Genomic DNA, 18,944 nt, shown 5'->3' with positions numbered 1-18,944 from the left:
CCCTCCTTCCATTCAGGCCTCTGCCCAAATGTCACCTTATCAGAGAGATCTTCCCTGACCAATCAAAAGACATTCCTCATCCCTGTCACTCTGTTCTAGAACCTGCTTTATTTTTCTTCTTACCACTATGAGCCCCGATGGACCTGCCTCACTATTGCTGGACCATAAGCTTAATAAAGTTAGGGACCTTGTTTCTATTAACGGCTGCATTCCCCACAGTCCATAATAGTGCCTGGCACATATCAGGCACTCAAAAACCACCTGTCCAGTGACTGAGTGAATACAAGAAGGACGAACTCTCACGCCTGTGGGGTGGTACATGAAAACAGCCTCCCTGAAATAAACACACAACAACAGGTGCAGAACCCATTTAAGCTGCAATAGTGCCTTTGTTCTGAAAAGTACAAAGCTATACAAGCGATCAAGCAAATCATGAGAAAAGAGGTCAGCCAGGGGTCTCCAGGCAGCTCCCACACCAGACTTTCCTTATTTCTGTCTTGGATGAGTAAGCTAGATGGATAGAAGCTGTTTAACCATCCATCCCCTACCTCGTTAAAATTTCTGAGGTGGTTTCTCTGCTTTTCTAAAGACCGCCTTCTGTGTGTTTAAGGTTCTATCGTCTCCATGCACCCTGCCCAGCACACCTGAATGACCTCCCTCTCCTGTGAATGTCTGTGACAGTACACACTGCTGGTCATAAATAAACGGACCTTTTGCACAAGAACGTAAGGCCCACACTCGGTCTCTGTGCAGCCACTAGGGCCACCCTCTAGACACATGTGGCATTCAACTTGTTGGGAAGGTCTGTGACCGGGATTAGTCTAGTCACTCTTTGCCTCTTGGGACTCACAGCATTGCCAGGGACTGCAGCAAAGAAGGCCCAGAGTGATGGGTGGAAGAGCCCCAACAGCTGGGCCCCAGCAGGGACACCGTTTCCCCATTCTGGTTTGTAGGTTTGCATCTCAGTCAGTTATCCACTCAATAATGTTCAAGGTGCTGCAGCCCCCTGCCCAGTCTCTCTGAGGCCCAGGTCTCAGGAGAGCCTCCTTTTCGTGTTTCCTCCCCAGAATGGAGATGAAGAGGGGGCTAGTCTTGACCCCGGGCCCTCAGCATCCCTTCCTTTCTAGGTTATGGTGTGAGGGCCAGATGACTCCCCAACCACAACATTTCTTGTCTCTTGGCTCAGCCCTCACTCCTCCTCCTTAGCATAAGCCCCTTTAGGCAATCTCACCATTCGCTGTTGGACCCATTTTGTTGGGCTTTTTGCCCCAGAGACAGAAGCATCACTCTTGGGGAAGGCTCTCTGCTGGTCCTGAGCAAGCACGCACACACAGACACACACACACAAATGGATGAGGTGAAAAAGAAAACCAACCTGCTTCTTGGAGCTGTAGGTCTTGCATTTACCTAACAGAGCTGGTGGTCCTTCCATCTTTGGAAAGTGAGAGTAGACAGAAAATGAGAAGGAAAAAAAAGTAGGGCAAGCAGGTTCATTTGAAAAGAAACGAGCCATCAACAAGCAAAGAATAGAGTCCAGCTCCGTGGGAGGCCAAACTCTGCCACAAATCCAGTAACAAGCCTGGCAGAGAAGCCACACCTCACACTAAGCTGCTCAGATGTGCTTCGTTCCTGGCTGATCGAGTCCCTGCGGCCAGTCCCTGCGGCCAGCCCCGGACCAGAAAGAACCCAACTGCTAAAGGAAGCTGGTCAGGACTCACATCGTCATCGGAGTCTCCGCCTTGCATTGTGCCCACGATGCTTTTGTTAGGTCTTCCTGGGGAGAATAAAAACATGAAGAAATTGCAAAAACCTTGTACAATGAGACATGAATTGGCATTCAATATTTGCTTTCCTTTAGAAAGTTGGGAAAAAGAAGAATCATAAAAAATTTACTCAAGTAGCATCCAACTAATCAGAACTGTTGACAAATGGTAATGGACTTTTTGCATTTCCACAGTGAAACAAGGGGGAAGGGCAGTAAAACGTAAGCATGAAACACAGATCAGAAAAACTACGGGTGCATCCTACAAATGCTTTAGGGAAAAACCACTGAATCCCATTATTAGTGTGTATACACAGTGGGACAGGTATGCTATCGGTTGAGAAAAGAAATATATTCTCCCTTTGTGGACCCATGTCAGAGTTTCAGAAAGAAAAACATTTAAGTATCACAATTAGTTCATCTTTGAAACGTCATCATTATCCGAGTGATTCTCCATTCCTCCTTTGCAAGTCAATGTTGTCCAGATGTGACTTCTGCAAAAACTCAGCAGGCGTGGAGACAGAGAACTGCTCTCACACCTGAAGGCTGAGAAAGGAACACCTCTGTCGCGAGGTCCAAGCCTTAGGAGAAAGGCATTGAGGTTCAGCTCAGAGAGGAACTAGCTCAGGACAGGCTTGGATGTGACCGCCAAGATCTATTTATGAAAATTTTTCCTTGGGTCAGATAAAAAGCATATCCTGTGTTGTTTCCCTTCTGCAGTGGTGGTCAGCAGGAGAATTTAGGAGCACCGGTGCCTTTACTAGGTTCCGAACTAACCACATACCTTTTTAGAGCCTTGGCTCCCATATGTAGAATGGGAGTCATAACCTCTAACCTCTATTGATGTCATGAAGCTGTTAAAAAATAAAAGAAAAAGAAAACCAGAGTATCTAACTATCCTTTAAAAAGGTGACTGTAATAAATAAAAATAGGTGGGCCTAGAATAAGAGAAAGCAGTTAGCAACAAAAGTTAATATAAAATGATCAAAAGAAGATGCTTTACTACTTATGTATATAAAAACTCAATCCATTGAGTCACACCAGCCAGGGCAATACATTTAATTTTTTTTTTTAAAAGCATATTGCGGCCCTGGCTGGTGTGGCCCAGTGGATTGAGTGCCAGCCTGCAAACCAAAGGGTCGCTGGTTCATTTCCCAGTCAGGGCACATGCCTGAGCTGCAGGCCAGGTCCCCAGTAGGGGGCACACAAGAGGCAACCACACATTGATGTTTCTCTCCCTTTCTAAAAATAAAAATAAAAATAAAATAAAATAAAAAGCTGATTGCAGAACCAGACACATAGTCTGGTCCCATTCAGGTTAAAAAACGTTTCAGGTGATCTTTGTGTCCATGTTTGAGTATGTGTGTGTGTAAAAGCAATTTGGAAGGACACACTCTTAGGCCATTGGCCATGAGCCCTCTAGGGTGGGGAGCGGGACATGAGCAAATCCCCACCCAGATCTACTCCACACATTTTACTGCTCTGATCTGTTGCAGTGAGCAAGTAAAAATTAGAACATTTTTAAAAGGCAGAGGTGCTTGTGTAAGTCCCTCCTTTGTACATTAATTCTCTGACCATACAGTACGTAACTGCTCTGACAGCAGTTTTGGATACAAAAAGGGCAGAATATAGCTCAATGGCAGAAGCAGTGTGCTCTTGTGAACTCCGAGAAACACCAAGCCACAGGTAAGAATCGGCCGTTCTTGGAACCACAGGGAACAGCACTAGTGGCAAAGGTGACCACTGAGCAGTGTAAAAGCTGAACCCTGACGAACAACAGGGCAGGATAAACCCCAGAGCAGGGCCACTCACAGTGTGCTCACAGGCCTCCACACCGAGCAGCTCTGACCCAATCCCGGCCATGGTGTTCTGTGACAGACATGGGGGGCGGGGGGGAGACGGCAAGCGGAAGAAGCCATCGTACCTTGCATGAGCACCTCCACGGCTGTCCGCGGCTTGGACGGCCGCCTCTCTTCCAGTTCACTGTCGGACTCATCATCATCCTGGATGTCAATGTCCGAGTCATTATTACCTGGGAGGAATACAAGTAAGCCAAAAAAAAAGGGGGGGATGGGGGGAGCAGATCCATCACTACTTCTGAAGCAGCCTCTGTCCAGTAAGGCTGTTGTGCAAGCCATCTGCTTGTCTCAGCCTTTCTTTTGGTGCCTTAGATTTTATGAGACTCTCAGGATTTGCTTGTAGTTAATGCAGACAATAGGCTGGGGTTTTTTTTAAAACAATTTTCCAAAGCTAGAAATAAGTAGGTCAGATATATTAGAACGAACCACTATTCCACTATGTGAAACTAAACAATTGAATAGCCAGTTGTCAAGGCAGTTGGAGGGGGGAAAAACTCTCTTTTCAGTCTTAGGCTGTGTTACAGAACTCAAGCTCCTTGAGGATAACAAAGATGTCAGAGACTGCCCCCAAACAAGACTGGAGGCAACAAGGGGACCAGGCTAACGACGGCCTGAGCAGGGCTGGCATGTGGCAGACGGTGACCTGGTGACTGGCAGGGAAACTGGTGCTCGTAATACTCTTTCCTGGAGACGATCCCGTTACAGAGAAAGGCCACTCTCAGTGTTGTGGCCTTTTACATTCACTTCTTAAATACTCTTCCAGAGTTTTGTGCAGGCTGAACATTTCCTAACGTAAACTTACGGAATGAGAATTTCCACAGTGGGGAGAAAAAGTGTTCACCACCCAGTCCCTCCCTAGCCTGCCACCGGGGAGGGACATCGGTTTTAAGGATTGAACTGGAGGCGTGTGCAGTTGCTGCTGATTGCTGACTCTAAATCAGTTTGGAAGTACAGTAAGTGGTCATCTACAGAGAGGCTTCGCTTAGGCCCTGATGTAAGAGGGTAATGAAACGGTGGCTGCCTCTGGCTGGGCACTGAGTGAAGGTTTTCTGCCTTCTTTAGCCACGGAAAGAAGAGCTGTGCTCCACAGCAGAGGGCAAACCTGGGAGCCGGAGCGTGTCAACAGCAGACTCTTGCAAGACTTCAACACATTCGATCTGAAAATTACCACCTTACAAAAGCCCTTACAGAGAATATGATTAAATATTAATACAAATTAATGACTATAAAATGAAACCACTGTTTAGCTTAGCTCACTTTTTACTTCACCCAGAAAAATTATGACATTAAGTCCGTAACAGATGCAACATAAATTGAATGATATTGTGAATTTTTAAACTGCATTAATACAGGTATCTCAGGCTCAGCATGATTTCTTCTGACAACTCAAAAGCAATACACTGAGGACTAAGTATTGTGTTGGCCAAAAAGTTCATGTGGGGTTTTTTTGTAAAATAAAAGACACATTTTCCATTTTCACCAATAACTTTATTGATTTGGATATTCTGAGTGTGTTGGCTATCTCCTGCATGGTATAATGTTGATTCTTCTCAATTAGTGTCTTGATTTGAATGCTATCAACCTCAACTGGTCTACCCAAACACCGACCAGTGAGAAATCTCCAGTACAAAACTTCGCAAACCACTTTGACACATTCGATCAGTCACAGCACCTTCTCCATACACTGCACAAATCTTTTTTTGCATTTGAGTTTTTACCTTTCTTGAAATAATAAAGCATAATATACCAAAAATGTTTTTTCTTCCATCTTCAATATTAAAATGGCCACACAAAAATTCACCAATTTTGATATTTTTTTAAATGCACGCTGATAGAACAGTTGTCACAATACAATCTAACAAAATTGCTTTGAATGGAGTTAAAGACAGCTAAGAGCTACTAGAGCTATCTTGTGGAAAAAAAAAACCAAACTTTTTGGCCAATCCCATAGGTAAATGCATGCTGACACTGAAAATCATGGAATTGTCAGTGACATGCTAAAATTACATACAATAGACAATGGTGCTGGTAAAATTCAACAGGGAAAGAACAGTCTTTCCAACAAATGGTGCCGGGGAAACTGGATAACCACATGCAAAAGAATGAAGTCGGGTCCTTACCTCACACCATAAATCAAAATTAACAATATGGATCAGAAACCTCTATTTACTTACATTCATTCTGTTCGTATGTGTGCATTTCAAATGTTAGTAGATTTATATTTTAATTCGTAGCAAATAATGTCTAGATTTGTTAATATTTTATTTTAAAATGTTACATTTTTATGGATTTAGAATGTTTGCCACCCCAAAATGTGTCACTTTGGGATTGATTATTTTAGGTTGGCTGGTTAATTTTAAGAAAAGCAGACCTGGAGGAAGCTCTGAAAAACAAGTTTTTAGTTTCCCTTTGTAAAAGGACATTGACTTTTGTAAGGGAAATCTCCATTTGTAAAGGTATTTCTTTCACTATACCTGGCCTGCCTTCAGTATCTGTGGAGAAGGCTTGGACTTAAATTTCCCTAACAATCTAAATCTTGTTTGCTGTGCTTTTCCATAACTGACTCTCTTAATGCCAATATCACCTTGTCTACAGACAAGAAGGTGGTATTAAATGTAATGGCTTCTGCCATTGGGGGAGTTACTCAGTGCTCCTGGGTTTATTCTTATGTACAGGAGTTGGGCATATTATGAAAGTTCTTTCTCCTGCTTAAAAAAAATATGGATCAGAAATCTAAATCTACTAGTTAAAACTATTAAACTCCTAGGAGAAGACACAAGAATCAGTCTTGGCGACCCTGAATGAGGCAGGGGTTTCTTACTTAGATATGACACTAACACACAAGCAGCCCCACAAAATGGACAAATTGGACGTCATTAAAACTTTGTACAGCACAGAACATCAAAAACGTGAAAACACAGCCTAAAGAATGAGAAAATATTTGCAAATCACTTAAATCATTTATAAAATACTTTATCTATTCTAGTGTCCAGAATACATAAAGAACTTCTACAACTCAATAATAAAAAGACAACCCAATTTAAAAAATATGCAAAGGACTTGGATATCCCTCCAAAGAAGATACTCAAGCGGCCAATAAGCACATGAAAAGATGTTCCAGGTCATTACCTATCAAGTGAAAGTCACATCAAAACCACGATGAGACACCACTTTATACCCACTTAAACTTCAGGCAGTTTCTTTTGAAGTTTCTCCTTTTAGATCAGCACTGTCCAACAGAAATATAATGCCAGCCACAGATGTAATTTTAAACTTTCTAGTAACTACAGTGAAGTAAAAAGAAACTGGTGAGGTAATTTTAATGTTTTATTCGATCCAGTATATCTAAAATGTCACTTCAATAAGTAACCAATGTAAAAAATTATTAATGAGTAATTTTACTTTTCTTTCATACTAAGTCTTCGAAATCTGGTGTATATTCTCCACGAACAGCACACCTCAGTTCGGACTGGTCACACTTCAAGTGCTCAGGACCACACGTGCTGACGGCTGGGCAGAGGACAGTGCAGTTCTAGACTTGGAGTTGCCCGAGTGCCTCGTCCATCACTGTGGGCTGGCGCAAGGCCTGACACACAGTAGCCATGCAGTGAATACAGTCTGGGGCAGAAACAGGTTTACGGCTGTTCGTATGGAAAATGATAATACATAGTAACACAAGAATAAACTCTGTTTTGAGTACTCACAACTGTAAACCCACTTTTGCCCCACCCTGTATGTGTTAAACGCATAAGCATCTGCTCTCCGTTACACCAGAAAAACAGCATCACAGCCAGGTTGTTGTGACACTGTGATTTATAACAAGAAATATCCATCTGGTCTTCATCCCTGTTTCTGGCGCAGAGCTCTCAAACCCCAAGGACTTTTTAAAATGATGGGAGCAACAATGGTCTCTCTTGTTATGTTAATGAGGTGACTTTTGGATCTCACCCAGGGTGGGCCCTGGTTGCCATATGGTTAGAGAATTGGAACTTTTAGTCCTGATTTCTGGGGAAGGAAGAGGGGCTTGAGGTTGAATCAATTGCCAGCAACCAATGATTTGGACAATCGTGACTACATAATAAAGCCTCCTTAAAAACCCAAAAGGAATATCCTGTTGGCCTTTTTTGGAGAGCTTCCATGTGCCACCCAAGGTCAAAAAGGACAGAACCCCCTGTTCAAGATTTTGTCCCGTGTATCTCTTCATTGGCTGTTGATTCATACCTTTTAATGTCCTTTGCAATGCATCGATAATTTAGTGAGTAAATAGGTTTTCCCATGAGCCTTTCTAGCAAATTAATCAAACCCATGGAGGGGGTATAGGAACCTCTGATTCACAGCCAGTCAGAAACACGAGTAACGACGTGGCATCTGAAGTGGAGGGTGACCTGGTGGGACTAGGCCCTTTCTTTACCTCTGGAATCTGGTTCTATCTCTGGGTAGCTAGTATCAGAATTGAGCTGAATTCTTAGACACCTTGCTGGTGTCCAAAAATTGCCTGGTGTAGAGAAGCGCACACGCACACACACACACACACGCACACGCACACACACACAGAGGAATTGGTTCCAGGAACCCCATTCATTTACTCAAGTGCTTTGTAGAAATTTCTGGGACATTTTATAAATTTGGAGGACTCTTTAAGTTCCTAATGCTACATACAGCAAAGAATCCTACTGGCGATACCGTTATAAATTTACCACCAGTAATGAGGTTTAAAAGGATGGTGGGAAAATGAAAAGTTGCCCTTGACTTCTATTACAGGCCATCTGAACAAATTACTTTGCCTTTTTAATCTCTGAGGCCCTATGGCATTCTCCCATCTCTAATCACTCAGACTTTCTCTTCCTCAAGTCCTTTACGCTAGACCACCAAAACCAAGTCCAAGATGACCACCTCCTGTTTAACAAAGAGGGTATCAATCAGGTATGAGCCCCTCAAACACATTACACCTTCTAGCTCCTCTAACTTGCCTGAGCTTAAGTCCTTGGTGTTCACACACATTTCCTCAGTGAAACCCATCCGTTTACCTGGGCTCTGGCTCCCAGTCTTTCTAGGGCTTTCCTCATCTGTTATCTCCTTTTCCCAGCTCTACTGATTCAGTCTTCAGGGAAACAGCATCCCCTCAGTGAGGCCTGCCCTAGTCCCCTATTTAAAACTGCAATCCCGTCACACCTTCACTATTCCCACCTCTTACCTGCTCCCCATGGCATTTTTCACCTTCCACATATAGCTTGCTTATTACTTATCTCCTAGCATGCTAGCATGTTGCTAGCATGCAAGATGGGTTAGGGCAAGGATTCCTGTCTTTTGTCCACTCACGTATCCTCAGCACCTGGAACAGTTCTTAATGCTTCGCTAGGTTGAATCAGCTGCCTGAAGAGTGGCCTGAGCAAGATGATCTCTTCCAGCTCTTAGGTTTTACTAATTCTTGCTCCTGATTTATGTCTATGTACTATTAGATTTTTGGTTTGAAGGAATCTTTTGCAGATGGAGAAAAATTCGGTCTTCCTTTATATATCTTCTCCCTGATCCAATACTCTGGGCAATGTTCTCACATATGCAGAAAAGTAAAGAAAGACAGACCATCTTAAGAATGTGAGGACGAGTAGAAATGAGAATGGTCCTTCATAAATATTGGGTTGGCCAAAAAGTTCGTTTGCTCTTTTTCCCATAAGATGACTCTAGTAGTGCTTAGTTGTCTTTAACTTCATTTGAAACAATTTTGTTAGACTTCATTGTGACAGCTGATATATCACCATGCATTAAAAAAAAGTATCAAAGTTGGTGAATTTTTATGTAGCCATTTTACTACTGAATGTGGAAGAAAATATGCAACATTTTTGGTACATTATGCTTTATTATTTCAAGAAAGGTAAAAACATAACTGAAATAAAAAAATATTTGTGCAGTGTGTGGAGAAGGTGCTGTGACTGATCAAATGTGTCAAAGTGGTTTGCGAAGCTCTGTGCTGGAGATTTCTTGGTGGACAATGCTCCACGGTCAGGTAGACCAGTTGAAGTTGGCAGCGATCAAATAGAGATATTAATTGAGAACAATCAACAGGGAGAGAGCCAACATACTTAGAATATCCAAATCAATAAAGTTATTGGTGAAAAGGAAAAATGTATCTTTTATTTTATGGAAAAACTAAACAGGCTTTTTGGCCAGCCCAGTATTTTCCTAACTTCTCTCTTCACTCCAAGCTAATTAGTGCTATCCTTCATTAAGTTGGTTTAAACTGGAAATTTTTCTGAAAAAATTTAATCACACATTCTTCTAAGAATCTTTGTCCTTCAAGAGATCCCAAACCTATGGATCACAAAGTGAAAGTCTGGGTTCAGAAGAACAGAGCAAGATCAGTGAGAAAGGTCTTAATGTGCTGGCCTGGGGTGGCGCGGGATGCAGCCAACCAGCTAGAGCTCTTACCTGTGCCAGGCCTCCCAGGAGGGTATAAACTCCATGCAGGCTTATCACTTAGGGCAGCTTCGGGCTCTCCTGGCTGACCTGGAACCATAAAGGCGAGGGGCTGCTTTGGCTAGAGAGGTCCTTCAAATTTCCTAACCTTACCCCAAGAGGATTTCCCAGCAGTTCTTATTCTCCTTCCAGAGTTTCATGAAAATCAGGAAAGGCACAGACCAAGTACAAAGAGAGAGAGGTAAAAGGGAAAAGACAAGAGAGCGCATGCCTGATGCCCCAGGCATACTGCCTTCAAGCATGGGAGAATAAAACATATCGATCGTCATGAAAACAGAGCAAAAGGAAAAGTAACTCTGTGAGACAAAGCCATCAATTCAGCAAGAAGGTCACATGCTGCTACAGTCCCAGGGCTGACTTCACACCTTGGTGAAGGTCACGGATGAAGTGTGCCAACCAGTCATGAAGAATTCTTTCCCAGAATCTAGATCTTGTATGGAGGTAACTCCCACTTCTCCAGAGGTGAGAGCTCTGCAGAAGATGGGTGTGTGGCGGGGGGCCTAGCTCCCAGTAAGTGACCTATTGGCTTGCATTACGGTGCCTGTTTTCCACCAGTCTGCCCTAAAATAAGGAACTCTACAGACCTCCAAGACAAAATTTTCTTTTATAATTATATATATTATATATGATTCAAACTATCATTTAAGCAGAGAAAAACACTATCTTAGTTGGCATAAAAGCCAAATGTGCTGTAAATACTATGTAATTTAATCCAGTCTCTTCAGTTCTTGACTGAATTAAAATGGTACCTGATGTTAAAGTTGAGAGAAAATTGCCTTTTGAAAATAAATAAAATAGACATATAAAATTTTCAATGCTAAATATGCTACTCCAGACTAAACACAGCTATTTAAAAAGTACAGACTTACTTCCACTCTTGAGCAGTCTCTTTTCTTCTTCCTTCAGCTTGTTCTGCATCAGACGAAGAGTATTTTCAGCTTCCTATGGAACAGGAACAACGAGATACGGAAGAGATGAGCCTTGCTTGGACATTTTATTATTTCTTACCGTTTGTGTAAGCACTGCTGAGTTTGTGGTGTAGAGTCAGAAAAAAATCTAAAGAGAAGGGATGGGGAGGGCACCAACAGTGCCTGAGATACCACCACAGTTGGGAAACCTGACAGCATCTCTGTCTGTAATTGGCCGGCGGCCCTGTGGAAAGGGAGGGTCTCAGAGGGGACACAACTGACTCAAGATGGGCCTGACTGGCCCCCAAATCCATGCTCCTCCCACGACACCTCAATGCCTCTGAAGAAAACTGAAAGATACAGAAATACTCATCGTGTTTGCCCACACAGATGCATCAACTGCGGGCACTACAGGCCTCTTGCTCTGAAAAGAATAAAGCATGAATTTCATTATTGTAATGTCCTGCACAACTCCAGCCCTGAAAGATGCTAACTGGTGGGACTGATCAGGATGGGAAAAGAAATAAATACCAGTTTTACTACCTAGAGGATCAAAAAAAAAGCTAGTATTTCAGTTACATTATAAAACGTGGCCCTGATTGCTGTCAAAACAGAAAATGGGAGAGGAAATTAGGCTTTAAAAGTTTGTGTTGCTATAAACATTAAAAAGAAAGCATGGTGTTTCGCACACAAGATATTTTGAGGGATCAGGTATCAGCAGCACAGAGTAGGTGTGACCACAGGAGAAAAAGAGGGTAAGTACCCACGGAAGGAAGAACACACAGGCTGAAGCATGGTCCTCAGCATGTTCTCTGGACCCAGATGTGGCCCCAGACAACAGTATAAAATGGTCAGTTTATTTTCACTGGCCCTTTATTGTTCTTTCCCAGGCACCCAATGTCTAAAATGTCCTGGACTCCAGGCTCCCTCCACTGCTCTCAAAACGTGCCTGTCCTACACCCCATTCCTCCAGCGTCTGCCTCTCTGCCATACGGTAATTTTGGCAACAGGATACTCATCAAGATAAAGGTGTCCAGGTGAATGCGGTATTTACTCCCAGCCAGCCCTCATGGACAGCAAAATGGTATTATCTAATTCCGACACCCAGCTTTGTAAGAAAGCTAGCACAACCTTTATCCCAAACGCTATCGGGGACAGCGTAAGAGAGATTGCAAACCGATTTCACCATGAATATAGACCCTGCATGACTCTTCTTGGCTTAAACAGTAATATCCCTAAGGGATACGGGCAATTCAAGAAGTGAGAGCAACTTGGTCCAACTTTCTTTGCTCTGAATTCCGTATTTCTCAAGTCACGCTGGGATCTGAAATACCCCTTCCTACATGGCCTTAAACACTAGGATGAAAGGAACCTGTAAGACAACCGGTCAGGTTCAGGGTCATACATATTTCCCAGAGTAATGAATGAACTCCAATTCCTCATTATAAAGCACTGTCTGATAAGCTAGTTCAGGTAATTCAATTAACCAGGGCTTGGAAAATCCTTAAGTGAACTGACTAAACATGTTTTTAGACTCAAGAACAGTTGCAGAATTTGTGGGACTCAGTGCAAAATATAATGCACTTAAAAATTATTAAGCATTTCAGCCCTAGCTGGTGTAGCTCAATGGACTGAGCGCCGGCCTGAGAACCAAAAGGTCGCTGGTTTGATTCCCAGTCAGGGCACATGCCTGAGTTGCAGGCCAGGTCCCCAGTTGGGGGTGTACAAGAGCCAGCTGATTGATGTTTCCCTCCCTTCCCCTCTCTCTAAAAATAAATAACTAAAATCTTTTTAAAAATTATTAAAAATTTCAAGATGGCAACAGTAAAACATTAAAGCAAGCACAGATTCTTCTAAGCTTAAAGTCCCGTGTGACTGCACGGGTCACACGTTAGCCCTGTCTACAGTCCTAATGGACCAAACCCTGATTATAAACGGATATCAAAGATCACTTTGATAAACTAGTATCAAACATTCATTGATTTTTTTTCACCACGATACTGACAAACTGACCTGTCGAGGTAAAAAGTGACACGCGGGAAGGAGCGGCCCGTGCTGACGAACTGGTTACACACTTACCTCAAACCTCTCTTGCTCCGCCCTATGGTGATCCTCCAGCTGTTGTTCCAGATAAGCCAGATTTCGAAATTTCTCCAGATAAATGTCATACTGCTTTTGCAGTTCTTCCTCAATCTTCTCATATTCGTCCATAAAGGCTGGCCTAGAGCGATGAAATGAAATAAAAAGTGAAAGACTAATCAATATACAGTAGTTTGAAATCGGTATTCAGAGTTTCATATTCCGCCCTGGTTTTCTTTGAAAAGCCTTGAATTAATTGGTAAAGGTGCTTCACTCTAACTACTTGAAGCTAATTTTCCCCTTTTCTATTCCCTCCCCCCAAAATGAAAATACTTTTTGTAATCAAAAAGATGTGATTTTTGTAAAAACTTCAAATAATGGCTGAATGTATGAAGAATAAAGTAAAAATTATTCATAATCCCATTACCAAGTATAAGCACTTAATATCTGACATACTTCCTTCCAGACTTTTCTATATATAGATACATAGAGAAAGGCATTTTTTAACAAACATTAAGTATGTTACCTTAAATCAGCGATTTTCAACCAGTGTGGCACGGCACAGTGGTGTACCGCCACCCCGGACTATTGAGTCAGGGGCACTGACACCTTTCCCCTTAGATTGTCAAATAAAAAAATGACAACCGTCAACAAAACAGTAGCCTTTCAGTGTGAATGAATCAAAATTATACCTATTTTTTGTCAGATCAGCAAAAAATATAGTTTTTGGTGTGACACAGAATTTTAGTAATTCATTTGTGCCATGAGATGAAAAAGGTTGAAAATCACTGCCTTAAACAAAGTTCTACGGTCCTTTTTCTCAGTCCATATGCCACAGATTTCAGGAAGGAGTTTAAAAGTTGGCATATACCACACAGAGCTCTCACAATCAACATATGCTTTATCTTAGTTGGGCATAGCACTCTGCCGTCTGGGCGTCCCAAAATTTAACCAGCCCCCTAAAAAGGGCAACAGAGGTTGAGACAAATTAAAGTTAAGTTTTTAAACAATATAAATTGAAAACCAAAACCATAACATAAAAAGCAATTGCAACTGGTTTGCTGAATTACTTTTTTCTCTTATTAAAAGGGAAAACTCCATTCTTTTAAAAATATAAACAGATAAACTAAAAAACAATTTTATAATCTCCTATAGTAAAGCAAAACACAGAAACTTCCCTATTAAAAGGACTTGAGGTTTAACAAAAAGTGAATTTACACTTGAATGGCAGAACTTTTTAATGCGAGAAATCTAGCTGGTGGCCCTGAGTCCAGAGGCAGGAGTGTGGTCCCTTGGCTGGGAGGAAGCTTTAACACTCCCTGGGTAGCTGGCTGCTGTCGCCAGGTGCTCCCGCAGATCTCAGCACAGCAGCCAGACTGTGGGCCAGTCACCAGGATTTCAAAAGAGCAAGACACATTTAGAAGACATACAGCTGCTGGACAGGGGAAAGAGTAAAGAGAGAAAAATAAAAGGAGACTGAAAAGGGAGAAAGAGTAACAGCATGAGAGAAAGAACAACAAAAAAACAGCAAAGGAAGGAGGATACAAAACAAGAGGTAGGGAACGGGGAGGTGGGAGAGGAGGGAAAGAGAGGGAGATCCAAGAAAATAAGAGGAACGTGTTGGCCTAGTGACCTAGAAGGTATTTTGCACCACCATCTATCCGCATTCCCTGGGAAACATACTTTCAGTGAGGGAAAATCAGATGAAGATGAATTACTGGTGAGGAAATAAAAGTCTAAGATCTATTTAAACCAAGAAATGGAAGTATGTTTGTTTCCACCTGATTTATGGCCAGATCTCAGGAGACCAAGTCTGGTACAACTTGTACCATCTGGATTTACTTACTTTTCCTTGAGTTCCAAAAAGCTGTAAAAGCTGAGTGGACGTTCAAAAATTTAAACAGTTTTCCAGACACATTGAAAGCAATAAGGGAATGAGTTTGGTGGTGTGATTGCTTGAACACGCAACACATGTACATTCTGAAGCCTTAGGCAAAGCTTCTTCCACTGCTTGAAGGGTTATCATCACTGACAATACATTCTCTCAGTCTGTTCAAACTTACACAGACAGCTTTCTATTCATTCTTCGCCTGTTCTTACCTACCTGACACTCTGCAGAGTCTGGAGTCGCTTCCGGTTCCTTTCCAGTTCTAATTTCCTCTTTTCGATTTTGGCTTCTAAATTAGCTTCGTCAGAGGCCACGTTATTCAGCAGGTCTTTCGTCTTCTGAACCTGTGCCTACATTTAATAGAAAATGAATGAAACAATGTGCCAATGAGGACCTCCAAGCCGACAACCGGAAGGGTGGAATTTCTCAACCCGTCAAACACGGCAACATCACGATAAACAAAAGTGGAAGTAGGCAAAGAGCAAACTCTCCCTGAATCATTACTGGTTTAACCAACTGTTCCCAGGGGAAAACATCACATAGGCCCAGGCAAAACTATGTACCCTCTCCCCCCATGAGGAGAGGGTGTTTCTTCCCAGGGAATCAAATGCAAATGGAAAGAAGAGTGTCCTAAGCAGCGTGGAGAGAGGCCCGAGATCTCCTGTGATGCTCATTCGTTTAGATTGGTTATATATCACTCTGAAGTGTTAAATCTGCCTTTACTTACATCTTGTCAGGCTGCTCCTGTAGTTACAAATATCTGACTCCTAGAATATACAGGGGCGGGCAAAAGTAGGTTTGTGGTTGTTCGTATGGAGAAAGGCATGCGGGTTGTGATTACCACAACGGCTTTATTAACTCAAAAGAACGTCACAACGGCACAGCGCACTTAGGTCCAATCTCATTAAGCGCTCAAATTGCCAGCCTTCATTGTTTACACATTCCTGTAGTCTGCTTGCTATACTCAAGCACACATTGGCACAGAGTCCTTGCCTACTTTTGCCCATGCCTGTATGTACACACAAACATGCCTTTTTTTAGGAGGGGAAAAAAAGAATAGCTGGCCACAGTACTAACCCACTGCCTGCTGGGACTGAGAGAGAAGGTTCCTTTTCTCTCTTACTGGCCACTGAACGTTCACTACAGACTACAAGAAACAAAGAAACCACTCTGCGAAGTCAGACAGAATGTGGCCATCTCACACAGCATCCATCAATCAGACTCGGACGGAGCCTGGGCAGCAGTGGGACGGAGGCCCTCGGCAAGGAGGGCCGAATAAGAAAGTGAAAGAGATGAGAGATCACTGATGAAAACCACAGGCCTCCCTTGGCCTTTGTAAGAGCAAGCCCACTTGAAGCAAAGGTGGTCCAAGGAAACGCTGTGTGCCTTCACACTCGTGTTGTCTGAGAAGCTGGGGCCAGATTGGGGCCTGTGGCTCAGACTTGCAATCTGTTGTATTAGGAATAATGTCTAGAACGCAACCAGCTGAGGGTGGAACTGCCTCCCCAAGTTTGGGCTCTCTGACTCTGCTTTAAGTTCCTGACGGTCAAGATGGGGTTATCCCCTCCAGTACTCTGCACATGTGTAGTGCTCCATAATGATTTACTGACTGTTTACCTCTCAGTCTCTGAAACGCTACAGGGTACACGAAGAAATCACATAAGGAGCCTGGCCACTCTCTACGACTCTCAGAGACAGTGTGTGTTTGGAAGTAACTACTTTTATTGATAAGGAGATTACAGTTCAATTTTTTTTTTTTGTCTAAGACAACTAACCACTTCCAAGATGCTTTCCTAAAATAAAATCACTAACCATCCATTTGCTGCAAGTGCTTTACAGACCCCAGTGGAGAGCTTCCAGGCAAGATGCTGGCATAGGTAGATGCAGTACTCGAATCCTTCCGCAACCACATCAAAATTATAACTAAACTGCAGAACCACCATCCTTCAGAACCACCTGAAGTTCAGCCCAAGATGGAGGCGTAGGTAGATGTGCTTCACTTCCTTGCACAACCAAAAGAAGGATAACAACCAATTTAAAACCAAAAAACAACCAGAACTGGCAGAAAATCAAACTGCATGAAAATCCAAGAACCAAGGAGTTAAAGAAGAAACATTCAACCAGAATAGTAGGAAGCGAAGAGATGGGAAGCCGTGGCAGAGAGGATGCGTGGAAAGGCAGCAGCTGGTGGACTGGGGCAGGTGAGGTGGCAGCTGCTGGACAGGGATATCCCACATTTGCATGCGGATAATCTGGGAGGAACAACTGGGGAGCGAGGCAAACCCCACAACCCAAAGTTCCAGTACGGGGAAATAAAGTCTCAAAACCTCTGGCTTTATAAACCTGTGGGGGTTCCAGTGGTGGGAGAGGCTCCTGGTCTCACAGAAGAGTCCGCTGGAGAGTCCCACAGGGTCCTAGAACGTACACAAACCCACCCACCTGGTAATCAGCACCTGAAAGGGCATAATTCGCTTGTGGGAAGCAAGAGAAGTGACTGGAGAGTGGGCGAGAGACAAGCAGGAGAGCAAGCAGCACTGTTCCTTCTCTGGCTCCTCCCCCACATAGAGTGCCACAATGCAGTGAAATGGGTTGGCCACCCTGGCGAATAACTAAGGCTCTGTCCCTTGCTATGTAACAGGTGCACCAAGATAAAGAAATATGGCCTAAATGAAAGAACAGATCAAAACTCCAGAGAAAGAACTAAGTGAAGAAGAGATAGACAACCTATCAGATGCAGAGTTCAACACACTGGTAATCACGATGCTCACAGAAAATGACTGAGTTCAGTCACACAAAATAAAGGAAGAAATGAAGGTTATACAAAGTGAAATAAAGGAAAATATGCAGGGGACCAACAGTGAAGTGAAGGAAACTGGGTCTCAAATCAACAATTTGGAACAAAAAGAAGAAATAAACATCCAACCAAAACGGAATGAAGAAACAAGAATTCAAAAAAATTAGGAGAGGCTTAGGAACCCCCAAGACAACTTTAAACATTGCAACAACCAAATCATAGGGGTGCCAGAAGGAGAAGAGGAAGAGCAAGAAATTGAAAACTTATTTGAAAAAATAATGAAGGAAAACTTCCCTGATCTGGTGAAGGAACTAGATTCTCAAGTCCAGGACAATCAGAGACTCCCAAAGAAGTTGGATCCAAGAAGAAACACACCAAGACACATCATAATTAAGTTACCCAAGATTAAAGATAAGAAAAGAATCTTAAAAGCAGCAATAGAAAAGGAGACTGTTACCTGCAAAGGAGTTCCCATCAGACTATCTGCAGATTTCTCAAAAGAAACCTTGCAGGCAAGAAGGAGCTGGAAAGAAGTATTCAAAGTCATGAAAGGCAAGAACCTACCAGTATATCCAAGATTACTGTATCCAGCAAAGCTATCATTTAGAATGGAAGGGCAGATAAAGTGTTTCCCAGATAAGGTCAAGTTAAAGGAGTTCATCATCGCAGAAATGGAGATCACATAGAGGGCTATCAGTGGGGAGGGGGAGGGGGAGAATAGGGGAGATGGTACAGGGAATAAAAAGCATAAATGGTAGGTAGAAAACAGACAGGGGGAAGTTAATAATAGTATAGGAAATGAAGCCAAAGAACTTACATGTACCACCCATAGACATGAACTAAGGTGGGGGGAATGCTGTAGGGAGGGGGATAAAGAGGAGAAAAAATGGGACAACTGTAATAGCATAATCAATAAAATATACTTAAAAAAAAAGAACCACCTGAAATTAAGCTGAAGAAAACTGCAATAACTACGGATATAAAGAAGGCACAATGAGACAGCAGGAGGAGCAGAGAGATGGAATGGGCTGGTCCCAGAAGGGTATCTTGGTTGTCCAGGTCCTTATTGAAGAATGAGGGGTCCTAGTCCCACACCAGGGCCCCCCAGTCTCTACAGTCCAGAATTCTAGTGACAATGATGGGAAGAGAAGTCCCCACAACTTCTGGCTGTGAAAATCAG

The 18,944-nt window shown here is 42.8% G+C and overlaps 1 protein-coding gene across 6 annotated transcripts in view; it reads right to left on the bottom strand.

Moving 5' to 3' along the window:
* Nucleotides 1–18,944, bottom strand: part of CLUAP1 (clusterin associated protein 1) — a 43,449-nt gene that overhangs the window by 3,972 nt on the left and 20,533 nt on the right. For 3 of the 6 annotated variants that reach the window (XM_045189807.3, XM_045189806.3, XM_024553292.4), the window contains 7 exons: nucleotides 15,187–15,320; nucleotides 13,083–13,224; nucleotides 10,965–11,037; nucleotides 10,048–10,125; nucleotides 3,687–3,794; nucleotides 1,719–1,774; nucleotides 1,376–1,432 (listed from right to left, as the gene is read on the bottom strand). In XM_045189807.3, coding sequence (XP_045045742.2) covers nucleotides 1,376–1,432; nucleotides 1,719–1,774; nucleotides 3,687–3,794; nucleotides 10,048–10,125; nucleotides 10,965–11,037; nucleotides 13,083–13,224; nucleotides 15,187–15,320 — 648 coding nt within the window. The remainder of the gene's footprint in view (nucleotides 1–1,375; nucleotides 1,433–1,718; nucleotides 1,775–3,686; nucleotides 3,795–10,047; nucleotides 10,126–10,964; nucleotides 11,038–13,082; nucleotides 13,225–15,186; nucleotides 15,321–18,944) is intronic. The other 3 variants (XM_024553294.4, XM_024553293.4, XM_024553295.4) reach the window with 3 other exon arrangements.

Source organism: Desmodus rotundus, chromosome 1, assembly GCF_022682495.2.
Source record: "Desmodus rotundus isolate HL8 chromosome 1, HLdesRot8A.1, whole genome shotgun sequence".
NCBI lineage: Eukaryota > Metazoa > Chordata > Mammalia > Chiroptera > Phyllostomidae > Desmodus > Desmodus rotundus.
The sequence above is the reverse complement of the archived record's forward strand: the minus strand, read 5'-3'. Positions and strand labels throughout refer to the sequence as shown.